Raw genomic sequence first — 16,403 nt, 5'->3', positions numbered from 1 at the left:
GGGAAGCAGCTGGCAGGCTTTGACTGCGATCAGCCCTCCGGGTGGGCAGACCTGGAATCACGGGTGTTTCTCTGTGTTTGGCCTTTTCAGTCGGGGCTCATCAGGACACGAAGACACGAATTCCTCATCTCGCCATTACCTCCGCGCCTGGCCCAGGAGCATAACTTCAGCTCTCCCGCCGGCCACCATCCTCACGTGCTGTATAAACGGACGGCCGAGGAGACAGTGCAGGGAGGCCGGGCCCCCCCAAGTTCCAGACAACCCGGGCCCGGCCGCCCCCCACATCCCACCCCCCACGCGACTCCGGAGCCACAGAACCAGCCTCCCCCTCCAAGGTGGCAAAAGCAGCATTTTTGTGGACGACGCAAGAAATGTATGTAAGGAAACTTTTTTCTCCTTCTGTCCTTAAGTGGGTTCTCTGCCAGTTGTCTAGAGTGCTCTTCGGGGTGCTGAGGGTGCAGGATTAAATGCAAAACCCCCACCCCCACTGAAATGAGTCACAAAGGCAAGCAGATTAGTGGCCCCCCTGTGAGGGGGATCAGTGGTTCCAGATTAAAGTAGGAAGGTGTGAGACCTTGAGACCTGAGAGATAGTACAGCAGACTTGCCTTGCATGTGGCAGACCTGGGTTACATCCCCAGCATCCCGTAGGGTCCCCTTGAACCCCCAAAAGCCAAGACTAAGCACTTAGAACCTCTGGTTGTGACCAGAAGACCAATAAATGAAGCAGGAAGATTTTTGATAAGATTTTTTTTTCCTCTTAGCATCATTTTAGTTACACGTCTCAGTGTTATCTTGGTTTCTGTGAGATAATACCAGGCACTGCAGGAAAAGCACCCAGACTTCCAATAATGAAAGAAATCAGTTGATTCCACCTGAAGCTCCCAGGAGTAGTCCCGAGTGCCTTTGAGGGTCACTAAGAGAGATGCCTGGGGAATAAAAATAGCACTCCTTACCACTCCCAAGAAGTTGGTGGTTGAAATTCAGTGAGCTTGAGGCAGGTTTGTGACCCAGACACTACCTACCTCCTACCGTTTTCTATTTTTTTCCATTTTATTTATTTAATTATTTTGGGGGTTTTTTTGGGGGGGGTCACACCCAGAGATGCTCAGGGGTTACTCCTGGTTCTGCACTCAGGAATCACTCCTGGTGGTGCTGGGGGGGCCATATGGGATGCCCCGGATCAAACCCGGGTTGGCCATGTACAAGGCAAATGCCCTATTCGCTGTGTTATCACTCCAGCCCCACCTCCTGCCTTTTTGGACCAGCAGGATCCACCAGAAATGCAATGCCCAGTCACAAACATAATCTTAAATTTTCTAATTGTCACATCACGAAAGAAATGGGTGACGTAAGGTTGAATTTTTATTTGGCCGAGTGTCTAGAAAGTAATATATTCAGGTTGTTCCAGAAACCCTGAAAATTTTACAGTCCTGGAATCAAGTCTTACCTTTTAACTGAAAACTACAACATCAGTTCCTTGCCTCAGGGAGGTAGCTCCAGAGGAGGGGGCCTCTGCCGAGCATGCACAGGACCCTGAATTCAAACCCTGACGCCATCTCAGTCCCCATCATCACTAGGTATGGCCCCAAATGTAAATAAAGCAACTGAGCCGGAAAGATTGTGCAGAAGTTAAGGCACACACCACAAGTGCAGTTAACCTTGTTCCCTTCTCAGTACCACACAGTTCTCAGAACATTGCCGCAAGCAGCCCTGGAGGCCCCCAGTCCCACTGGGTCCGAAGAGCCACCCATCTTTTGGGCACTCACATGGAAGCCCCTGCCTGGTTGGGGAGAATAGCCAGGAGAGCCCAGAGGCCTCCCGAGTTCCACTTAGAACTCCTCATGTGAATAGAATAAAGCTGGGCTTCTTGTGTGGCACTGCATTTCCAAGACCCAGTAGTTCCACGTGTCGGAGAGTCACAAGTTCAGAGAGACAGTGACCAGCTGCTGGTTCCGGCTATGGCGCTGAGCTGGTGCAGCTGAAGTGCTGTCTGGGAGCGCTCGGGAAAGCTGGTGCCGGTGGTGCCCTTTGAACTGGACTTTGGATGTGACTGAAAATCCCTCTTGATGTGTGTGTGACGTGGCTCTACAGTGACTCATAGTGGCTGGGATAGGTAGTTTGATGTGAGCTAGCAAAGATGTTTGATGATTGGGTCCTGATGCTCTTTTTAATGGTGAGGTCCAGAGAGTCAGTGTCACTTGTCAGTGGCCAGTCTGGGGTTTTGATCTGCTTTTTTTTTTAAATTTTAAAATGACAAAAGTGTCTTTATTTGCAGATGTTTTATTTTATTGAGGTTTAATTTGTGTGCCATTGGTTTGGTTTCCTATACTCTGTACACCTGGGGAACCTCTTCATACCTCTGTAGGTCTGTATGTCCCTGCAGCTCCTGGACCCTGAAGTTCTATGGCCATTTCCAGGACCAGGACCAGACTGACCCTCTCTACTCTGTCCTTCCACCCGCCCTGCCCCCTTTGGTAGCTCTTGTTTGGGAGGGGGTGGGTTATTTTTGTTATAATTTGGTTCCTCGGGCTATTAATATTCCACATGAGAGAAACCATCTGGTAATTAGCCCTGGGAATTGCATTGCTGGGTCATGTGGCATATTTGTTTTGTGGTGGTGGTTTTTGTTGGGAGGCTACAGCCATTGGTGCTCAGGGATGCTCTTGTCAAAGTCGGGGGCCAGCCCTGTGAGCTCCCTCCTGGCCCTGTTTCTAGTGAAGGAATTATCAGAGTGACTGTCCCAGTATACATTCCATCAAAAATCAAGGAAAAGCTGTGACCTCTCCTCACCAATTCATTGTTTTCGGACTTTTCATGAAAGCTATTCTCGTAGATGTGAGGTTGTATGTCATTAGTGGTTTAATTTACATTTCCCTATTAATAATTTACATTTCCCTATTAATAAGGGCTGGAGCGATAGCACAACCGGTAGGGTGTTCGCCTTACACGCAGCCAACATGGCCGACCCGAGTTCGATTCCTCCGCCCCTCTCGGAGAGCCCGGCAAGCTACCGAGAGTATTCAATATGCCAGACACAGTAACAACAAAGTCTCCAATGGAGACGTTACTGGGCCCGCTCGAGCAAATCGACGATCAACGGGAGGGCCTTTACCTTTACCTTTACCTTTACCTTTACCTTTACCTTTATTAATAAGTGAAGTTGATCGCTTTTTTATTTTATGTATTGATGGGTCATCTTTGTGTTTTGTCTGGAGAGGTAGTTTCCAGGGGTAGGGCACACCCAGAGGTGCTCAGAGGCTGTTCCTAGTTCTGTGCTCAGGAGTAACCCCTAGCAGTGCTCTGGGGACCATGTGCAGAGCCAGGGATGGGACTAGGAGTGACTACATGGAAGCACCTTAACTAACCCCTGTATTGTTCAGTTCTTGGATAGGTATCTTTTAAATTTTCCGCTCACTTTTTTTTTAATGTTTCTGTTGTTGTTGAGTTGTATGAGTTCTTTATATAGTGTGAATATTTACCCCTTGCCTGATATACCAGTATCTTTTCTCGGTGATTGCAGTTGCATTTTTGTCTTTGTGATGGTTTGTTTCACCATACAAAACTGTTTCAGTTTGCTGTAGTGCCATTGGTTTAATTTTGGTTTTGCTTCCTTTGCCTTTGGAGTTGAATTACCGAAGACATTTCAGCCATTAGTGTCCATGAGCTTGTCATCTATATATTTTCTGTGTATTTTATGGTTTTAGGTCTTATATCCAGGTCCTTAACCCAAGTGTTTGAGTGGATTTTTGTGTATGGCATTAAATATGATTTCTTTTACTTCATTTTAATGCATATGGTTGTCTAGGTTTCCCAGCAACATTTTTGTTGTTAGGTTCGGTTTTAATTTGTTTGTTTTTGGTTTGATTATGGGCCATGTCTGCTGGTGCTCAGGGCTTACTCCTGGCTCTGTGCTCAGGGATCATTTCTGGAAGGCATGGGGGACCGTATGGGGTGCTGGCAATCAAACCCAGGTTGGTTTTGTGCAAGGCAAGTGCCTCACTCACTATACAATCAGTTCAACCCCTCCAGCAGCATCTGTTAAAGGGACATTTCTCTTCCCTTTGTATGACCCTGACCCATAAACTAACTCCCCAGATGCACGTGGGCCTATTTCAGTTCTTTCCCATTGGTCTCTGTGTTTGTTTCTGTTCTGATGCCATGCTGTTTTTATTGTTATTGCTTTATAGTATACTTTGAAGTCAAGGAATGCGTTACATCCTAGTTTCTTGTTTTCTCAGAACTGCTTGGTTTTTTGGGGTCCTTTGTGGTCACATACAAATGTTCGAACTGATCAATTTTATTGAAAAATGTCATCACAATTTTGATAGATATAGTGTTGAATCTGCAAATTTCCTTAGGTAATGTCACTGTTTTACCAGAGTATCTTTCTATCTCTTTGTGTCTTCTGTTTCTTTTAATAGTGCCTTGTAGTGTTCAGTGTCTAGTCATATTTGTTAAGTTTGTTCTCAGGTATTTTATCTTTTTATGAAATTGTAAATGGTATTGATCTTTTTCTCCGTTTCTCTTTTCTCTAATTTGCTGTTTGCATACACAAATGTGATTGATTACTTAGGAAGAAAGATTTTGGTTTTTCTCCAATAAGTGTAATGTTACCTGTGAGCTTTTTATATATTTTTATGTTGAAGTATATTCTATTCCCAAATCATTGGACTTTTTTTTTATCACATATGCATTTTGAATTTTATTCAGTGATTTTTCAGACTATATTGATGTGAGCTGTACTTTTGGTTCTTCCTTTTGTTGATGTGGTGTATTTATTGATTCACATATGCACATCCATCATAGCTCACCTGAGAATATGTACCACTTGTTTATATAGAATGATTTATGAATGCATTGTTGATTCAATCTGTGGATGATTTTGTGGATAAATTTTCCCTCTGAGTCCATCAAAGATGTTGGTCTATAGTTTTCTCTCATGCCTGCTTTCCTTCTCTGATTTTGAGATTAATGTTGTACTTGTAAATAGGATGGTGAGTGGCTCCCTGTCTTTAAGAATTTTAATTCTTTTGGAATAATTTGAGTGTTAAATCTCCGTTGAAAGTTTGTAATAATATACCAGTGAAGCTAAAAGAATGAAAGTCCATGACCAGACTGATAGTAAATGATGTAATCTTAATTTCTCTCTATATGAAGAGCATCTCACTATTGAGCTTTTACCAGTTGTTATTGGATGAAAATATGTCTACTTTAGTAGTACATAGTTACTATCCTGAACTCTCCAATTAACCTCTACCTTCCCAGCACCCCTTGAATTTGTAACTATACATCAACCAAAGCTTACACTTCAAGGTCTATCTGATAAGGTGGCCCACACCTTTCCAGTCACAAAATCTTTTGAATATAATCTAAATATGGCCCATGATTATGTTGTTTTCCTAACTGTAGAGTCACTATCAGGTAAATAGCCCTTACTGAATTCTTACTATGTCCTTTGTTAAAGTTTGTGTTGATGAAACAAGTGTAAAGTCTAGGTATATTCAACAGGATCTTAATTGTTTCAATAAAATATTAAATAGCATTATTATAAATTAGATGCAAATGGAAGTGTTTATTCCCTCAATAACATAAAGGAAGATCTCCTGTTTAAAAAAACTACCCCAACAAACAATACAAAAAGAAAAACAAAATTTTAAAAGCAAAAAAATAAAAACGACCTCCCAGAAACTGATTTTTATCATGACTTTGTCTATCAAAAATTCTAAGAATTAGAACCATTTTCTTTCACTCTTCAGAGAATTTTTGAGTTATTGAATCCATCCATCCTTCCGTCCTTTAACCATCCATCCATCCATCCATCCATCCATCCATCCATCCATCCAAACTGGTAGCTAGTTCTTGATCAGATTCTAAGTGCAAAGCTCCAGGGCAGACTTGAATGATCTCACTTATCAGTAGGTTAGTGAAGCTCTAGTCTCTTAGTCTCTCCTCTTGTTTACAGTCTGTCCTTCTCACCCAGCTTATCTCTACTGATATCTCTTGCAACTGCTCTTATGTTCATTGCAGATGCTCCCAAGCCTCCCACCCAGGACACCTATCTAAGATTCGATGAATATGGGAGCACAGGAAGACCCAGAAGATCAGCTGGAAAGTCATCAAAGGGCTTAAATGTGGAGACCTTGGTGGTGGCTGACAAAAAAATGGTGGACAAGCATGGCAAGGGGAATGTCACCACGTACATCCTCACAGTCATGAATATGGTAAGGACGGTTATTGTACTCCTGACTCTCTAAAACAACGCAAAAATTGCCCAACTTCTGAGAAGATCAGTTTCATGTGTCCATATATTTAGTAAAAGTAAAACTCACAGACTTAAGATATTTTACCAGTGCCCCTCATTTTGACATTTTGTTGTTGTTGTTCTCTTGTGATCATTTCAACAGGTTTCCAGCCTATTTAAAGACGGGACCATCGGGAGTGATATCAGCATTGTCGTAGTGAGCCTCATTCTTCTGGAACAAGAACCTGTGAGTGGCTGACATTGTTTCCTCTTTTATTCAGGACACTCGCTCTGAACATCGACTCTTCCCAGTTCAGGGCAGACTCTGTCCGATTGAACTGGACTCCATCTGATTCAAATTTGGAGACAAGCTAATGCTGCCCTCAAGAAAAGTTCTTCTGATCAGGATGTGTTGAGACACATGAAATATGGACTAAGAGTACCTATGAAATGCATAAAAAAGAAAATACAAGTATTGCGTTCTATGTAAAAATATTTCTGTGGTGTAGGCTTCACAGGAAAGGTAATAGATTTAAGATTGGTTCAACTTTTGAAGATCACATGTGCCAGTTGAGTGTCGGGAGAGTCAAAAGGATATTTTGGAAATAGACTGGAAACAAGTCATCAGAAAATTCTTAGAGTAAACCCACTGGCTGGCCAGCTAAGGTGCTGCCGAGAATATGCAAGAATATTTCACTGCCCTTATATTGATTATGACAAGGTGAAAAAATCAGGTAGCAGCGGCAATTTATAAAAGCAGGACTTTAAATGTGGTGTTAAATTGTTAAATTGATGGTATTCAGTACTCAGCAGTGTTTTAATACAGAAATCACATTGGTTCAGGGTGTGCGTGTGTGTGTGTGTGTGTGTGTGTGTGTGTGTGTGTGTGTGTGTTGGGGATTTCCAGTCAGACCATTGTTTAAGTCGCTTAAGGACTCTCTAACAATGAGTGCACAAAGCAGGAAGCCAGGACTTAGAAATTGATCTAATTGCCCATGCATTTAGACTTGCCAGAGGTTAGCAACTTACCAAACAATTCTTAGAATTTTTGAAAGATAGCCAGGGTGTGTGTTTGGGGGGGGACACTTCTGTCTTGAGTCTACACTTGAACCTTGTCCAGGACTTGAGAGTAAGTAGTGTCCTCAGCACATTAAAGATCCTGTCTCAGAATCCCCACCTTGATTCAAGTCCAGAGTCTTAAGCGAACATTTTAATAAATGATTATTTTATTTTATTTTTTTTGGCGGGGTGGGGGGGTCACACCTGGCGATGCACAGGGGTTATTTCTGGCTCTGCACTCATGAATTACTCCAGGCGGTGCTCAGGGGACCATATGGGATGCCAGGAATTGAACCTGGGTCGAGTGTGTGCAAAGCAAATGCCCTACCCGCTGTACTATTGCTCTGGCCCAAATGATTATTTTAAAGGTTCATCCTATCCTGCTCTTCAGAATCTTGCAATTATTTGTTCATGCATTTGTTCATTCAGTGACCTTTCATTTTATGTACTAATTAATTGAAATCTATGACTTGGGGCCAGAAAGAGATAGCAAAGCAAGTTGGAGTGCATGATTTGCATGCAGGATCGACCCCTGCTATCGCATGATCCCAAAAGCACCACCAAAGAATTACCCCTAATACTGGACTGGGAGTAGCCTCTGGGCACTGTCAAATATGGCACCCAAATAGCACAGCGGTAGGGTGTTTGCCTTGCACGCAGCCGGCTCGGCCAAGCTGGGTTCAATAGCTCTGCCCCTCTCGAAGAGCCCAGCAAGCTACCGAGAGAATCTCGCCCGCACGGCAAAACCTGTCAAGCTACTCCTGACGTAGTGGATATTCTAAACACAGTAACAATTGTCACAATGGAGACGTTACTGGGCCTGCTCGAGCAAATTGATGAACAACGGGAGGACCGTGACCGTGAATCTATTTTTAAATGTTCCAAACCTAAGAAAATTTGACTTTTGGGTAAATTAAACCATTGGTCCCTATCTCACTCATGATCTATGCAAGAAGTCACTAAATTGGACCTTCATGAACTTAACTCTTTCTAAAGATTTTGACAGTTTTTGAAAGATGGTATGAGCAGAAAATGAACAAACATAATTGATTGTAATCTATCTTCATGATACTCTGAAGTCACTTAAACTTTGTAACTTTGTAAGCATTTACCCCAAATACCTTTTTTTCCCAATTGTCTCCAACCTTAGCATGGAAGTTCTCCTCTGTCAACCTCCTCCCCAGCAATATGATGTTCTTGTGTTCGCCTGAATCGTTGGTATAACTCAATGTGCTTGTCTCTGTGACAAATTCACACTCTGATTTGTGTGCTTTTCCCGCAGGGAGGATTATTGATTAACCATCATGCAGACCAGTCTCTGAACAGTTTTTGTCAGTGGCAGTCTGCCCTCACTGGGAAGAATGGCAAGAGGCATGACCATGCCATCTTGCTCACGGGATTTGATATTTGTTCTTGGAAGAATGAACCATGTGACACTCTAGGTATGGTATGAGCAGAGGCTTCACACAATACCCATGTTAGCTGAAAACACCAGGATGGAAACTTTCTACTGGGTGGGTAGCCCTAACAACCCTTAATATGGAAAGCCGATCTTCAAATTGTACAGTAGTATGGTGTCTTTGGGGGGGGGGGGTAATTGTCAAATTGGTGGAATAGGGAACCCACTTCTTTCCTTTTTTGTTTTTCTTCATTGATGATCACTGAGGCATAAGTTTCATGACTGCAGAACTAGTAGCAAAAGAGAATTTAATTGGTCTCCATGGTACTTAAATGTGCCCCTAGGTAATATTGCCTCCTTGAGAAGGTTATTTGACTTTTGAAGGATTCAGATTTTCCATATTTGTATAAGACAGCTAGCAAAGGACTCTGTCTTTTATGTGACACTTATGTTTCAATTGTGCCTCATTGCATGTAATAAAAATTCACTGTCACTGTCACTATCCTCCTGGTGTTCATTGAGTTGCTCAAGCAGGCCCAGTAACATCTCCATTTTGAGACTTGTTGTTACTGTGTTTGGCATATTGAATACATCACAGGTACTTTGCCAGGCTTTGCCGTACAGCTGAGATACTCTCAGTAGCTTGCTGGGCTCTCCGAGAGGGGCAGAGGAATTGAACCTGGCTTGGCCGGGCTGGCTGCGCACAAAACAAACGCCCTATCTTTGTATTTTGGTTGAATGAGTGATCATCTAAGTCAGTGTTGATGGTGGTGTGGACATATTGATTGTGCCACCTGTGTTGTGTGCCTGTCCATTTGGTTTCCCAGGTGATCTCACATGACAGCAAAGAGGATAGAGCAGTGCACAAGAATGTTTAAATAGTAATCAGGATCAGGGCCCTGTTCTACTGTTGATGACCTATTTATGAGTACCATAGACTGGGAAGAAAGATTTGTGACACTCTATTGTAGTTCAAGATAGGATCAATGACTGACCGGGACATTTCTCCAAATGCATTTGAATGGAAGTAGTTCTGAGAAACAAGGACCTTTTCCATTTTCGAATGAACAGGAGAAAAGAAATAGGCTTCATTATGTTGTTTAGGTATTTCTGTGTTAATTACTATAGAGAAAGGACAGCAATACTACTTACTAAAGTAGTATTGTTGATGCCAATACTACTGTATTGTAAACACTTTTCAGTGGCTTAGTTATTATTCTTGCAGTTCCTCTGCTGACTGATATAATAAATGTAGATAAGATTTACACATGTCAAATGCCTTGTCTCCAATATGTCAAATGGGAACTAGTGAACTTATGCTGACTTTACAGGATGATAAAATGATCAGTGGATAGCAATAGCATTAAAAAGCAAGTAAAAACTAAATACTGCTTTTAGCACAGCGGGTAGGGCATTTGCCTTGCACACAGCGAACATGGTCGACCCAAGTTCGATTCCTCCGCCCCTCTCGGAGAGCCCGGCAAGCTACCGAGAGTATCTCGCCCGCACAGCAGATCCTGGCAAGCTACCTGTGATGTATTTGATATGCCAAACACAGTAACAACAAAGTCTCCAATGGAGACATTACTGGGCCCGCTCAAGCAAATTGATGAACAATGGGAGGGCAGTGACAGTGAATATATTTGAACAGGGCAGAGAACTATAGAACTTGACAATTTACCTGCAGAAAATTAGATGTATTAACCTATTCATGTAAAACTATAAAGAATACTTAATTTATATCTTAATATTTAAAGATCAGATATCTCCATGTGTGCCCTTTGGGCTAACCTCTGAAATGGATCTTTTAATAGGATTTGCCCCCATCAGTGGAATGTGCAGTAAGTACCGGAGTTGTACCATCAATGAAGACACAGGGCTTGGCCTGGCCTTCACCATTGCCCATGAGTCAGGGCACAAGTAAGTGACCCCTTGAAATCATCATTTACATGTTGGTTAATTCATTGCCATTTAGCTAATGATTTTTACTGATGTAGACAGAAAAATATGGAAATCTTGTGCAAATTTTACAAGTGTTGGACAATCAAATGGGTTAACAAAGACTAGTTATTATCTGTTAATCTTTTTAAACATTCTCTAGCTTCATGGTGTGGCATTGTGCATGTGGATGAGCCATATGTTCTTAGTAGACCTGGTCTTTCAGAAATTTGTCTATTTTCTTCTATGCTATGCAGTGTAGGTACTTTTCACTCATTTATACTAAGTAAGTGACCATGAAGACATGACATTCCTCAAGCATCAAGCCATTCTAGTTGTTCAAAATCTTTGATGCACACAGTGGAAATTCTTTTACTGGGTGTCATTGCATGTTTGCTAATGTTCTTTTTAATTGATGTCAGTAAATCTTTCTTTTGTGAGGCTAGAGTTAGACATGAGGAATGAGAAGCCAAAGAGCAATGTGATGAGTTGATTTTATGAGGCATGCAATCTGGAAGGGTTAGAATCCTGTAGATAATTTTCTTACACTGTTTTGGATGATGGCATTGGCATTGAAATGAAACCATGTTGTTTTACAAATGGTGGTTTCAAAGAGAAATAATCGTTGAATGTATGAGTTTAGTGGGAGTGCCCGATTACCATTTATGTGAAGGGTCATATTCAAAACATCCAATTTTAAGTTAAAAATAAATATAAAAGAATCTACTCTACAGATGTGAACTAGACTGATATTTCAATGTTAGTGTCTCTTATGGGCTGAATTAATTTTCTTTGGTAAATTTGAATGTTGACTGTTACTGTTACCCAACTGTTCCAAGGCATTTTATGTCTATGCACAACCCCTACATGAGATATAAACAAGCAGGTTTTATGGTGACTAGAGGTGCAAAAATTCCCATTATATCCCTTTGTACAAAGAAAAAAATAGTGTGAATGTCAGACAGGGGTCTAAATTTGTCCCTTTGTGGGATGTTCCAAATAACCAGTCTGACATATCAAAATATTGGCTATAAAAAATTTAATTGTTCTTGCTTATGAATTAAAGTTGACAGTGTCAAAACCCAGCATTTTAGGTCAGGAAAAACAAAGACTCCAGGGAGAAAGATATAAGAGCAGATATAAGATAAAGTCCTCTGGTTGAGAGATGGGTGTTGGAACGCTGTTTGACTGAAACCGAATCATGAACAGCTTTGTAACTGTGTCTCTCATGGTGAGTCCATAAAAAAATAATAGGTTCATGCATAAAATAAGGTACACCCAGTTTTAGGAAGCAGGGCATTAATGGAACTCAGTGTAGAAGCAGACAATTTATGAGATTCTTTTCATGGGACTTTTGACATATACTAAAGAAAATGTATATTCCCTCCTTCAGTGCTACTCAAGTGGATTAGAAAACTAAAGAAAACCAGGTTCAAGATTCAATTTCAAAGCTTTCTGATGTCCCTACACCTCAACTTTCCTGGTCTTTTCCTTTTCTCAAGTTGCGGTTTCAGTGTCTCCCTACCCCACCCACATTTCTGGAGTTCTTACTCTCTCTTGGGTCTGTGCATATGTTTGCTGCTATCTTTTGCAAATATACTGAGGAAGGTTGTCTCCCAAACAGTTCCCCTTCACTTCCAAAGAGAGGTCAAAGAATACTGTGCAAATCTAGGTGTAAGAAGAGCATCCTTGGGCCTGTGCAGAGGCTTGTGAATCTGGGTGTGTTTGCCATCAGACCCAGTGCACCAGACACACAGCCATCCTTGAATTCCCCACAGATAAGCTTGGAGAATTCTGACAGGGTGGCACAGACAGACCCAAGCCCCACTCACTCTGGCCCAGAGTTAGAATGACTTATTTTTCAAACACTGCCTCGGAGGATAGCTGGCTTCATTAAGTTATTATATCAGGATAACATCTTTATTTCCACATGCATCATTGGCCTCATCAAAGTGCGAGACCAATTTTGGTTCTCTAAATAGATTAGGAACATGCCTTGCTTATAAAGAACCTGATGTAGGCTTCTACACTGCATAAAACCAAACTAAATAATTTGGGGCCATCTATATTCACAATAAAATTGATGTCCCTCCAACCTTGCCTCTTTAAAAAACCTATAAAAGGCCTTTTTTTGGTGTGTGTGTACTTTATATTTTATTTTACTTATTTATTTTGGGGGAGGGTGGGGAGGCCACACCTGGCCATGCTCAGGGATTGCTCCTGACAGTGCTCAGGGAACCATATGGGACGTTGGGGATCAAACCTGGATGAGTCACATGCAAGGCAAATGCCCTACCTGTTGTACTATGGCTTCAGCCCCTAGGTGCTGAGTATTTTAGAGCATATTCTCCCATTCTTTCCCATGTTAACAGAGCCTGAAGTAGGTTTTGTCTTACGGCAATGTGTCCTATACATACATATCATGTGTATTTTACCCATCAGGAGAATGCAGGAACATTTAGATGTAAGGTTCATGGTGTCTGGGTAGGAAACCATTTAAGTTATATATATGAACTGTAATTCTAAAGTGTTCCATAATGAAATGGGACAGACCAAAGTTATCAAATAAGCGTTTGATTCAAAAGATGTTCTTCTTAGATAGGCTTTCATGAGATGGGTTTGACCATTATTTTTTTAAAAGATATTTATGATCATAGGGAAATCTCATTACCATCAGTTTGTAATTTCTAGGAATACATTGATCTCATGGAGAAGTCCCACCTGCCTATTGAGAGATCCCCTCCCCCACTCCCCATGTAAACTTACCAGCTTCTCTCCTTCCCTACCTCTTCACTCCAAATTCCCTTCCGTGGAGTCCAGGGCAGGTAGCAAGGAAGGAATTTCGTATTTGAAATAGAGAATAACTCTGACATAAGAATGGAGTGGAGAGTTTGGGATGCAGGTTAACGGCCAGGGCTTGGCTCTGCTTCTCCTCCTTCAGCTTTGGCATGATTCACGACGGGGAGGGCAACCCCTGCAGGAAGGCGGAGGGCAACATCATGTCCCCCACTCTGACTGGCAACAACGGCGTCTTCTCCTGGTCCTCCTGCAGCCGGCAGTATCTCAAGAAATTCCTAAGGTAGGACCAAGGCAAAGCCTGGAGCACCCCCATGTTCGCAGAGGGGATTGATGTGAAAGCAATGACTCGACCTCTCAATGAGCAGAAGGGCTGGCATCAAATACCCATGCTGGTGGCGGTGGTGCTATTGGCGTGACGGTAGGGGAAATAATCAGAGGACTGGTATTGTGCTGGACACTCTCCAGCTCTAGTGTCTCACCCAGTTCCTTTCTCTTATCCTCATTCTGGAGTGGAGGAAATGAAGTCTTAGGTTAGTTGTGTGGCTAGTTGACTGTTAGCTGCTGAGTTGCAGGCAAATACTGACACAGAGATCCCCAAGACCTGTGCTCCTGACTTTCTCCTCTATGACCCCTCTGGGCTGCTAGGTGCATTGGCATCCTACTGGGCCTAAATATTTTAACCTAATCAATCTATTTGATCATAAGTATTTTTAAATGCTATAATAGGGTGCATTTAAAATAATAAGCAGAACATGATCTTGATTGACTCTTTAGTTTGAAATGACTTTAGGCCAGCTCTCTGTCCAGAACATACCCAAAGGGGTAGAAAGAAACAGGAAATCTCTATATTTTTTCATTTTGGAGCCACGCTCAGCGATGCTCAGGGGTGGCTCCTGGCTCTGCACTCAGGAAGTACTCCTAGCAGTACTCAGGGGACCATAGGGGATGCTGGAGATCGAACCCGGTTTGGCCATGTGCGAAGCATATGCCCAATTCTCTGTACTATCGCTCCAGCCCCAGAAATCTTTTGGATAGTTAGGTGGCATTAATAAGGGGTTAAGGACTCAGCACTATTTGATTCATATTAAAGATGAGGAACCTCAAGTTGAAGATCTTTGAAGCTTAATTATATTCAGCTCTAATATATACTTAATCATCTGCCCATTGATAATCATTGGTCAATGGGATGGCATACGTAAATTATATTTATGTATGCCTACATACATAAATTGTATTTATGTATGCCTATCACTTTACATGTCTGTAGCTATATTATTTTTTTGATTGACTCAGAAGAACAAGCCGGCTCTGATCTTGCAGCCCTCTGATCAGATGTTCAGAATACGAAGTTTTTTTGGGAATTAAAAATGTTGATACTCTTTTTTTCCCCCCATACTACTACCATTTTATACATAGCCTTTGCACATATTTTCAGAATCAGTAATATCCACAGGCCATGCTTATTGAATTTGAAGTGTCCATCTGAATGATATCTCCAAGGATCAGACAAAGTTGAAAAACCTTTTGCTAGTAATAAACTTTGTCACATAGGAAATTTTCTCACTCATTTTCAATTTATGACTTGGATCCCATTCTCATGTGAAAATGGAATCAGCAAATATTCTATGTCAAGGCCAACTTAATGTCAAGTGAGTGTCCGTCATGAACACGATGAACTTAAATGGGGTCGGCTGTGAGAGCAGCAACTGCAGCCATAACTTTGCTTTGGCTTTGCTTGGGGGCCACGCCCTTCTGAATTTACTTCTGGCTCTGTGCTCAGGAGTCACTCCTGCTGGCAGGGCTGTAGGCTCAAACCCACGTGGGCCACATGCAGGGCAAGAGCCCTACCCACTGTGCTATCTCTCCAGCCCCAGCAGCAATAATTTGAATGCTGGTTTTGCAGAGTCAGACACATCCGTGAGTTATGTGAGAGCCCAGTGGGAGTCCCTGTCATCAGTGATTCGGATAAGGATTCTACACCTTGGATGTGACTGCGAGGTTGACCAGAACCCCCGACTGTCTGGCTCCAAAATTCACATTTAAGCACCCACCATGCTGTTACCACTTGCCCATGCAATGGTTTAATTCCTTAAGCAAGAGAATGGAAGATGCTATGGAAACCAATTTTTTCTCCCTAGCACATCCTCATTCAGCGAACTTCAGGGAACTTCTTCTGCCTCAGATCTCGTTAGATGCTTCCTCCTGCTTTTCCTTGAGGAGCCTCGATCATTTCGCCCGTAAAGTTTATTTGAAGTAAAGTAGCTTCTGTCCCATTCTCTGAAAAATTATAGCATTGACTTTCAACTCCATGAAGACAGGCATTCCATCTGGTTTATTTTATCACTCGAATGTTGAGTCTAATGCAACTGTGGAGCAAATACCGCGCAATTTATTGTTGAACAAGACTCTTGGAAGGTTTCAAGTTTATTGACCTTCCCTGTCTCCTTGCCTACCATGCCTAATCCCCTGGCTGGCTCTACCTTCCAGGACCAAAACCCTTCCTAGCTATGTCAATTCCTTCTTCTGAGCGAGAGCTCGCTCACTGGAATAAATATACAATTTTATCTAAGCATTTACTTATTTCTTTAGCTGAGGTATATTTTTCATTCTGTGAGCAAATTCTGAGGTGCATTTTTCTTTTCAGCAAAAAGATCACAGGTAAGCACGGGAATTAATAAGTGTATGTTATCCCTGCAGTACCCCTCAGGCTGGGTGTCTGGTGGATGAGCCCAAGCAAACGGGACAATACAAATACCCAGACAAACTACCAGGACAGATTTATGATGCCGACACACAGTGCAAGTGGCAATTTGGAGCAAAAGCCAAGTTATGCAGCCTGGGTTTCGCGAAGGTATGTTTGCTTGTGATTTCAAACTTACATGAACGTTCGGCCTTGTGTCTGTGTACCTCACACCAGGATAAACATTTGCTTTGTGAAGGTCAAGGGTTAGCGTCTGGGTTATCT

At 42.2% G+C, this 16,403-nt stretch overlaps 1 protein-coding gene across 2 annotated transcripts in view; it reads left to right on the top strand.

Annotated features, from left to right (window-relative positions):
- The window catches only part of ADAMTS18 (ADAM metallopeptidase with thrombospondin type 1 motif 18), a 140,613-nt gene that overhangs the window by 55,948 nt on the left and 68,262 nt on the right, over positions 1-16,403 (top strand). For both annotated transcript variants that reach the window (XM_056136302.1, XM_056136301.1), the window contains exons 4-10: positions 91-373; positions 6,030-6,223; positions 6,407-6,490; positions 8,585-8,744; positions 10,516-10,621; positions 13,581-13,718; positions 16,136-16,289. In XM_056136302.1, coding sequence (XP_055992277.1) covers positions 91-373; positions 6,030-6,223; positions 6,407-6,490; positions 8,585-8,744; positions 10,516-10,621; positions 13,581-13,718; positions 16,136-16,289 — 1,119 coding nt within the window. The remainder of the gene's footprint in view (positions 1-90; positions 374-6,029; positions 6,224-6,406; positions 6,491-8,584; positions 8,745-10,515; positions 10,622-13,580; positions 13,719-16,135; positions 16,290-16,403) is intronic.

This window comes from Sorex fumeus, unplaced genomic scaffold (genome assembly GCF_029834395.1).
Source record: "Sorex fumeus unplaced genomic scaffold, SorFum_2.1 ptg000122l, whole genome shotgun sequence".
Lineage (NCBI taxonomy): Eukaryota > Metazoa > Chordata > Mammalia > Eulipotyphla > Soricidae > Sorex > Sorex fumeus.
The sequence above is the reverse complement of the archived record's forward strand: the minus strand, read 5'-3'. Positions and strand labels throughout refer to the sequence as shown.